We start from the raw sequence: 9826 nt of genomic DNA on the forward strand, positions 1-9826 counted from the left end.
GCAAAGACACTAAGATGACTAATGTCTCTTCCTTGACTTTTTTCATAAATTGCTCTCTCGAGATAGGAATATACACATTCGTTACATTCAAAAATAGGTCTACTAGACTCGAGAGAGGAGTGACAGTACTCACATTGAGGAAAACTTACGTCCCCATAGGTTACCCAATGGCAGACAATTAAATCTGCTTTCTTTCGTAATTGCCGTAATCTATAGCATGAGCAACACATATAGGAGTCTATTCGATTTTTCTTTCCTACCGTTCTCCGATAGAATATTACTTTTTTGCATTCCGCTTTGTGGAAATTGGATAAATGAGATGTAAGGTGGTGGATAGAGTGACTGCAGGAAGGCTCGTATATATCGCTCATTGTTAATTTTAACTGCTTCTATTGAAGTTGAATTCCAATGCTTGTTCAGTTTGTAGGTAATAAATGAGGCACTTCCTACATTCAAGAAGGGGAGTACACTGAGCTATGTATCTGTCACATATATAGCATTTAATAGTATAAGGAATACGTGAAGGGAAATAGGAAACGTGATGATACGTTGTAAGTTGTAGAGGGTTGTTCTCGTAAGATGTACAGAAGTGACAATAATAATGGTCGTTTGAGGGGCAGAAATAACCATTCAATTCTTCGTGCAATAATTTGGAAAGATTATAGAGAGTCTGATCGGATAGTATTTTAAGCAAGACTTCCATTCACTCTTTTCAAGGAAAGTTCCCGTTCTCGCTCTCCTGTCAAGTAGAGCAAAAAACACTGTCGGCAATCAATTAGAGGTGTTATGATAGATACGTTACACCCACAAGCATAACATTTAGATTCGGTGGTATTAGGGAAGTTCTCTGAGATAGAATGATATTTCAGTCGGGTTGACGTATTCCCATAGAGTTCTGCGCACGCAAGGCAATTGTACACACAGTTCCCAATTAAATATCCATCAATAATTTCGTGCACTATATTAGATAAAGTATCAGAAGACATATCAAGAATTAACTAGAAGGTCCGACTTCACTTATTGACAGATTAGAAGGGTGCGTGATGCGAAATATTTCGTCAATATTTCTCAAGCAAACAGAACAATCAGAAATCGATCGAATAATAGTGATAGGGCGTTGACAATAGGAACAGATAGTTCTGTAGGGGTGAGGAGCAATAGAGATTATGTGAGTATCGATAGGTAAGAAGGCGCGTTGAGAAATTGGTGTTTGTAACAAACAAAAGCAGGCACAACAATAGTGATTGTGGTTATTCAAATTTAAATAACCATGTAGTTTGATACATAGAGCATTAAGCGGAGTTGTTTGAGACATTGTTGAACATGGTCTCAGAGAGAAGGCTAATAAGATGAAAATTGAAGAATTGTCATGAAGAAAGATATACATATAATCATGTATATAATAATGTGTTTATTCGAATAGGTCTTTCTCGAAAACCTTAAGAACTAGAGGATATCTTAGAGTATCTACGTGAATAGATGAGGCTTCTAATGATCGGATGAGTCTGCTTATTTTCGTAACACACAGTAGGCAATTGTCAATGGCCTTGATCGTGATGACTACGACGCCACAAGATGAGCAGAGGCTTTCCCTTGCAACATGACTATTGATAAATAGGTGTTGGTCCAGGAGCCTATATTGTTGTTTGATGATTTCGGTGCGAAGTCCTGAGTAACAATTGTTACATAGGTTCGTCTCGTCTAGGAGACAGATAGCTCCTTTTGCATATGCACAATGTGCAAATAAGAAGTGCTGTTTGATGAGATGCAGGTCGTTCAAATTAGGCTGCAGTAGAATTGGCTTCCTGTGCCAAAGCATCTGTAACAAAGATAGATACTATTATTCATCCTGGTTAAGGATGTGACATTTTAAGTTTATTCGTGTGTACGACTTTAGTATCCTTCCCGATTTTGAGTTTGACATTGCTGGGAGGTAAGATTTCGATAATCTCGTAGGGTCCGACATATTGGTCAGATAATTTTCCCTTTCGTGGTTCTTTCAATAGAAATACTTGCATTCCTACTCTGAGTGTCTGTTGTTTTATTGCTCGATCATAGTATCGCTTGCTCCTTTCTTTGGCTTGTATTAAGTTTTGTCTGGCAGATATTTGTAAATCCGTCAGTTTATTAAAAAGGGCGGTTATATAATCTTGATATGTTGGTTCTACATTTTCCTCGATAATAGGATGAGCAGAGGGTAATCGAGCTATTCGTCCGAATACCAATTCGTAAGGGGAATAATGCGTTCCTTCATGGACGCTTGTGTTGTATGAAAACATGGCTAGTTTGATGAATTGATCCCAATTAGTTTCTTTATCTATTTGGGTTTTTAAGTATTCTGTTAATACATGATGAGATCGTTCCAATGATCCATTCGATTGAGGATAATAGGCTGTGGTTTTAAAATGTTGAATGCGGAATTTCTTTGTTAATTGTCTGATTAGCGCGGATAGGAAATTCGTTCCTTGATCTGTTAATATAGCACGAGGTGTTCCATATATACAGATAAATTCTTTAGTAAATGCATCAGCAATAGTTAATGAGGTAGCTTCTTGTAAAGGTACAGCTACGGAATATTTGGTAAGTAAATCTTGCATAGTTAAAACATATTGATTATTGTGGTCTGTTATAGGGAGAGGTCCCATAATATCTAATGATAACTTATCAAAGGCAGAACCTGGTGTGTCAGTAATGACCATAGGTTGTTTATTTTTCACACGAGTTAATTTCTTTAATTGGCATTCTCGACAAGTTTTTATAAACTCTTGAATATCTCTCTTCATGGTTTTCCAATTATATCGAGCTCGAATGCGGTTATACGTTTTTGTTACACCTTTGTGTCCGCCATGTGCAGACGCATGATTTTCCTGAATTAAAAGTTGTCGTTCTTCCATTTCAGGTGTTTGAATTAAATTCAAACATATGGTTATTCGGATTGAAAATTCTTGTAAATATTTTTTTATTTGGTTAATGATGTAAGACCATGGGAGGTCATCAAATCGTTCAGTTTTACTGAGGCTTATTGAAGGAAGTTCTGTTTCAGTAATGACGTCTACTAAAGAGTGAAGACAAATTTTGAGATTTTGAGCTTCTATTAAAATTCGGTCATTATGTTTAATTGGGAGGGCAATTAGAGTGTTACCTTTAACTGTACATACTTTAGCTCTTTCGAATGTTAATTCTTCGTATTTGGGGAGTAGATTAGTTTCTTGATAGGTTTTAGCTCCGGTATCATATGGATTTCCATTTTGATAAACGAATATAACATGATTATCTTTCTGTTGCAGGAGATTTCCGCGGACTTCTTGCAGATGGGCACGACTCCAAGGAGGTGCTGGGGGAAGATCTGGTGGTTCCGATTGGTAAGGAATAATATCAGATTCTAAAATTTCCGTATAATCAGATTCTTCTTCCTCTTCGCAGTCTGTTACTTCTTCAATAAGGATTTGAGGGTCTTCGTTAAGTTCTTGTATGAGGGGGTAATTTTGGTAATTTTCTTCACCTTGATCCTCTGATTCTTCGGGAATCTCTATAATTCTCCTTCGTGCTTTTACATTTCCTTGGTTAGATCTGGTAGGTTGCTTCTTAGGTAAATTAGCTTTTCCTGGCGACCGTTGAGGTTGGTGTGAAAATATAGATTCGTCGGAAGAATATTCTCCTTCATCTATGTGGAATAAAGGCGCTGTTGTTTCTACAGGTGGGTTTCTGGATAATGCATCGGCATTATAATTTAGAGTTCCTTTTTTATATTGAATTTCATATTGATATTCTGACAATTTCGTTCTCCATTTCCATAATCTTGATGAAGGATCTTTTATTGAATGTAACCAGACTAGTGGTTTATGATCAGTAACAATAGTAAATAATCTTCCATATAAGTAAGGTCTAAAATGATTCACGCAATAAATGATTGCTAAACATTCCTTTTCTATGGTAGAATAATTTTGTTCTGCTGAATTTAAAATTCGAGAAGTATAGGCAATGGGTAGATCTTTTCCTATAGTGCCTTGACTAAGTACTCCTCCTACTGCGTATCCAGATGCGTCAGTGGTTAATATGAATGGTTTGGAAAAATCTGGATATTGTAAAATTGGTTCTGAACATAATGAATTTCTTAAAATGTCAAATGCTTCGGTTTGTTTTGTTGTCCAGTCGAATTTTCTATCCTTCTTCAGAAGGTCTGTTAATGGTTTTGCAATTTTGGAAAAATTTGGTATAAATCTTCGATAATAACCGGCTAGTCCTAAAAATTGTTTAATGTTTTTTGGATTTTTTGGAGTAGGAAAATTCATAATTGCTTTTATTTTAGCTGGATCTGGTTTAACTCCATCAGATCCGATTATATGTCCTAAGTACATGACTTCTCGTCGTAAAAATTCACATTTATCTGGCTGTAATTTTAAATTAGCAGCTCTTAGCCTTTGCATTAATTTTTCGAATTTATTCTCGTGTTCCTGTAAGGATCTCGCGTATATAACAATGTCATCCATATAGACAAATAATTCATTGCCTTGTAGTCCAGAAAGTACATTATCCATTAGTCTTTGAAATGTTGCAGGAGCATTTTTAAGTCCGAATGGCATCCTTTTAAATTGATAGTGTCCATATGGTGTGGAGAATGCAGTCTTATGTGCGTCTTGTGATGCCATAGGTATCTGATGAAATCCAGAGGCCAAATCTAATATCGAAAAATACTTAGCAGACCCTAATTGGTCTAATATGTCTGTTATGTTAGGTAAAGGATATGCGTCTCCTATGGTTTTTTCATTAAGATTTCTGTAGTCAATTACCATTCGCCATCTCTTGTTCCCTAAGGAATCAGGTTTTTTCGGTACGATCCATATAGGAGAATTGTAAGGTGATGTGGAGGGTTCGATTAAATTTGAGGATAATAATTCGTTCACTTGTCTATTAATCTCTTCTTTATGAATAGGAGGAAATCGGTATTGTTTCACATGGACAGGTACGTCGTTGTGAGTTGGAATATAATGTTGAGCGGCAGTTGTCGCTTGAAGATCTTCACTCGGAAGATGAAATCTATCGGAATGCTTGGAAATTATTCGTCGAACATTTTCTGACTCCTCGGAGTTTAGATGCTCGAGACGAAGAAGTTGTAGAATATCTGATGTTCTATCAGTATAGGAGGATTGTATTTGAGTAAAATATAGAGGATTATCTATATTTTTGGAAAGGTCCCTTATGGGCTGATAAAGAGAAATAGAATTATTGAGATTCGGAGTTTGAATAGGTCCCTCGGAAGACCCTAAGGTTCCGGAGGAGTTGTTATTTGTATTATAAGTATCGAAGTCTTGTAATTCTATAAATGGAATGTTGAGAATTATTTCTTCCTCGGAAGTATTGAAAACAGGCATATAAACTTTTCCATTATTATTAGCGACGAGTGCTTCGCCGAAATATATGCCGTCGACAGGTGTATGACGAGGCACGTATCCGTTTTGCTTTTCTGGATTAGTGATATAGAAAGAACAAGGAGTAACTGTTCTTTTTCTTAAGTATATTGCATTAGAATTTGAGAATGGAATCTTTGCATCTTCATACTGTAGGTAATTGTCTTTATAGTTCAATATTACGGAACGTTCCCTCAGGAATCTGTTCCCTAGGATTCCGTCTTGCGTGAATCCAATAGAATCAGAAATAACGTAGAATTCAGATAATTTTCCAAGTATGCTTATTGAGACAGCTCCTAGAGTGACAATGGTTTCAGATGCGATTCCTTGTAGGCATAATGTATTAGATTGGTCGAGAACGACAGTAGGTTTTAGACATTTTTGTTTAATGAGGTTGAGTCCAGATCCAGAATCAACCATGAATTTACAATTGTTTATTAGATCGGTAGAGGTCAGAGTCACCGTTGGTAGTTCCGTGGATTGTTTCATATCATTTATTTGGCAGATTCTATGATTTGCAACGGCGTCTCTTGAGGGGCCGTTATATTGACTTTCTTTTGTATGTGGTAGGTCGGACGTCCTGGCTGCGGGTCGTTCCGGCGGACGTCTGTTCTCAACGGAACGCCCTGAGCGTTTCCCGAAGTTCCGGGCTGATTTGTTTCTAAGGCTTTTCTGTAGGCCAGCTTTCGGCATTCTTCTATTAAATGTCCGGGAGTTTTACAATAGCGACAAATTTTAGTTTGAAAATTTTGTTGAGGTTGCATCGTAGTATTTATTTTTGCAGGTGTCGCAGGATATGGTGGTTGTGAATTTGCAGAGCCACTGTTAAGACGGTATCCTGGGCGATAACCATTATTAATATTATTGTTTGTAGGGTTTTGACGAGGGAAATTTCCAGCATTATTTGGAGGATCAGCGCGTGGTTGAAAATTCGGGCGGAAGAGAGTTCTTTTGCGAAGGTTTTCTGCTTCTATGGCTTTGGATAGTTGTATTGCTGTGCTTATTCCTTCTTCAAAGTTCTTCGGGCGCTCTAATTTAACGCGTACTAACAAATCGGAAGGAAGCCCGTTAATGAAGCTATTCAACGTTGTCATTTCTATAGCATCTCTACTTCGTTCACTTATATTTCCAGCTAAATCAGATTCTCCATCTAAGATTGCAGTGCGTAATTCTTGTACTCTTGCAATATAATCAAAAATGTTTTCATTTTGTTTCATGTAAATATTTCCTAATTCTCCTCGATATTGATCCACTGATTTATTTGATCCGAATATTGATTTCAATCTTTTCGTTAATTCGAAAACAGTATTAAATTCTACTCCTTCGATGGCTGAATAAGCATGCCCTTGTAATTTGTTGATAATTAGCTGAACCAAATGATATTCATGATAAGCTGGTATTAGGTTGAGGGCTCTCTCGCAAATTTTACTAAAATGGAATACGGACATTTTGTGTCCATCGAATCTAGGCACAGTGTCAATAGCATCCTTTAGACGTATTGGGGAGGGTTGATCCAAAAAGTCAAAATGTTGGAAAGTTGGTTGTGAATATGGTCGTTCTTCACGAGTATGTGATCGTTCTTGCTGTCCATTTTCTTGAGAAGTTTCCAGATTTGCGAGTCTCGAATTTATTCTTTCGATGCAACTAGTCATTGTGTGCATTGAAGCCATTAATTGTTGTACGTCAGGTAGTTGTTGACTACCTGCTGCTTCTCTTCGATCAATTTCTTCTTGCATCTTTGCTATACGTTCAGCTTTAGCTTGTAAAGCTTCGGTTTGTTCCCTCAGTTGTTTTTCCCTTTCGTTTACTTTTTGCGTTAAAATGTCAATTTCCTCGGACGAGTATTGTTTCCTAGTTGTGCTTACTACAGAGCTTGCAGATCCTGATCTTGTTTGCATGATGATTCTGGTATATATATTTTCCAAGAAATTTAATTTCTTTTGATAATCTCTATGTATGAGTTTATATTTTATCGTCACTCTCCGTGAAGCTTATACTCTTTTGGCAAATCCCACCGCTGCCACCAAAAATTAACGTTGCCTCTTGTTACGTCTCGAACTCTAATTTAGGCTAACTAAATTTTATTTCATTCGATCAGAGGTTATCTCTCAATTTATTTTCTAGGGCAACCTGCTAAGCCGGCTATACCCCGGGACGCCGAGAGATAGAGTATTTCGCTTCTTTGTGTGAGAGGATTGACGACTGGAAATAAACTCTAGGTAGATTGAACCTGACTCAATTTGTTCTTGGAAATATATAATATGTTTATATTTTTATTATTAACAATTTAATAAATACATTTGTAGTATATATTTGTGTGTATAGATTAATTTTTTCATAGAATGTATGTATATGGAAAACGAAAAATAGATGTAGAAATTTATTGATACAGTTTAGAGATTTTACTCTTCATCTTCGGCAATGGACCTATCGAGTGATTCGATTAAGGCACTTGCGTATTCATCGGCGAGCCTGTCAGCTTCTTCTTCATCTGAGAATAAGGGCTCGACTTCTCGTTGTAAATTTGATCTTTCAAAATCTTCGATGTCTTCGAGAGTTAATGGAGAGTAACTCGGTGGCATGTAACCAGGCCACAGGGGTGATAATACAGGAGAAGATGGGGGAGAGTCTTGAGGAGTAGATGGCGGTGAGATTTGTATGTTTATATTTCTTGACGAGTGAATTTCAGCATTCTCTTCCCAGGCGCTGAATAATATTTCTGAATTTACTTCATCAAGGATGACCGTAGAGCATTCACTAAGATTGTCAGAATCGATTTCTGTTATGCCGTTGTTAAGTTCGTTGCTAGGTTCCTCAAGGGGGTCGTGCTCGTGATTTTCTGGAATGTCCGCTGGATCCAGAGAGAGAGGTGCGAATGATAACTCGAATTCTGATTCCTCGTGGTTATTGATTGCGGTTTCGATTTCTATAGGAATGTCATCGACATCTACGAAAAGTTGGCGAGGAATGGTTACGCCACTCCTGATAAATCGTTGGCGAATCTGTTCACGCCTACGGACGCGTCCTTCGCGAACTGAGTAAACTCTATTGGTTATCTGATCAACTCTACGTGAATTTACCATCTACAAAGGTGGTTCATTTTAGTATGGAAATGTGCGAGTTAATGATAATTTGTTAAGTATGATAGTTACTTACGATGATGTAGTAATTTTAGATTAATAAAAGGTAGAAATATACACTCTCAGTGTGTATGTCCTGTTAAGAAAATAAAATAAAATAAATGAGTTGGATATTTGATTTAATAAAAATATGAGAGTATAGTTGAGTTTGAAAAATAGAGTCTGTAAAATATTCGGAAAACAAAGTATTGAAAATAATTAGGGTAAGATAAAGTATTAGAGATTTAAAATAATATAGTAAAAATAGGAATTAAATATTGAAATAGAGTTTTAAAAGCATATGTTCCGTATTAAGATTGTTAAAATGTGTATATAAATATATTGAATGATAATTATGAATTATTAATTTGTGTTTAAAATTTTCAGATTCGATCAGAAGTGTCTAGACAGGAAGGGATATATGGATACAGACTATGTCACTTAATGACATAAAAATAAAAGCGGCTGGCTTATATTAAGTAAGTATAAAATTAATTGAATATTTTAATAATTGAATTATAAGCCAGTGCATAAAGTCTATTATTTCGACAGATCCTCTAAGAGCCAGTCTTTCATTCGAGGTCAAGTATCGATGTGCAAGACGTCCCGTCACAGCGGCTCAGAATCCATAAAGAAATTCTTCAAAAGAATCCCTTTATGAAAACGGCAGAGGAGTAGTATGCTACCCAATGCACATCAAGTGACTGACCAGAACGGCGCTACGCTCTAAGTATTTAATACTGAGGACCGGTTGAAATTGGAATTTCAATCACAAAGAAAAACTAAAAGTCTGTGCAATGGTAAGGTATGGTTCAGGAAAAATTATTAAAGTAGTAAGAATAGTTGAGTTGTCATGCAAGATTAAAGTTGAGTTATTAAAGAAATAATTAGTTGATTATTGAATTTTATTACTTACCGGTTGATGGAATTCGCAGATGTATGAGAGGACCGCTGTTCTTTCCCAAAACTGCTCTACCTCGGTGGAGATTTGGAGAAGTGACAGGGCGATTCAAGAAGTTGGCAGAAGATCGAAGATGGTGAGTAAAAATCACTTTTATTTAAATATTATTTGTTATACAATTCTATTGTATCTAGAGACTAAGTCTCAAAAGAAAAATTAGAATCGCGACTAAGTTCTTATTATGTATGTGTCCGGTAAGCTTGACTGCTAATGACTGACTGAATGAAAAGCGCGCACAAGACGGCGCATGCAACTTGCAACTACTCTCTGTGGATTGTAACTAGCGACTGCGGTCTGTGGTTCACTCCTTGAAATACTGTCGATTCCCACTTCTGTTC

General features: G+C 36.6%; 1 protein-coding gene across 1 annotated transcript; it reads right to left on the minus strand.

Moving 5' to 3' along the window:
* Positions 1 to 7810: 7810 nt before the first annotated feature.
* Positions 7811 to 8576, minus strand: LOC112638567. Its single transcript, XM_025410558.1, has 2 exons — positions 8565 to 8576; positions 7811 to 8491 (listed from the first exon to the last, which is right to left on the minus strand). The coding sequence occupies exon 2, from the start codon at positions 8489 to 8491 to the stop codon at positions 7811 to 7813; it is 681 nt and encodes a 226-aa protein (XP_025266343.1). The 5' UTR covers positions 8565 to 8576.
* Positions 8577 to 9826: the final 1250 nt, after the last annotated feature.

The sequence above is a fragment of the Camponotus floridanus genome, unplaced genomic scaffold (genome assembly GCF_003227725.1).
Source record: "Camponotus floridanus strain SB8 unplaced genomic scaffold, Cflo_v7.5 scaffold321, whole genome shotgun sequence".
NCBI lineage: Eukaryota > Metazoa > Arthropoda > Insecta > Hymenoptera > Formicidae > Camponotus > Camponotus floridanus.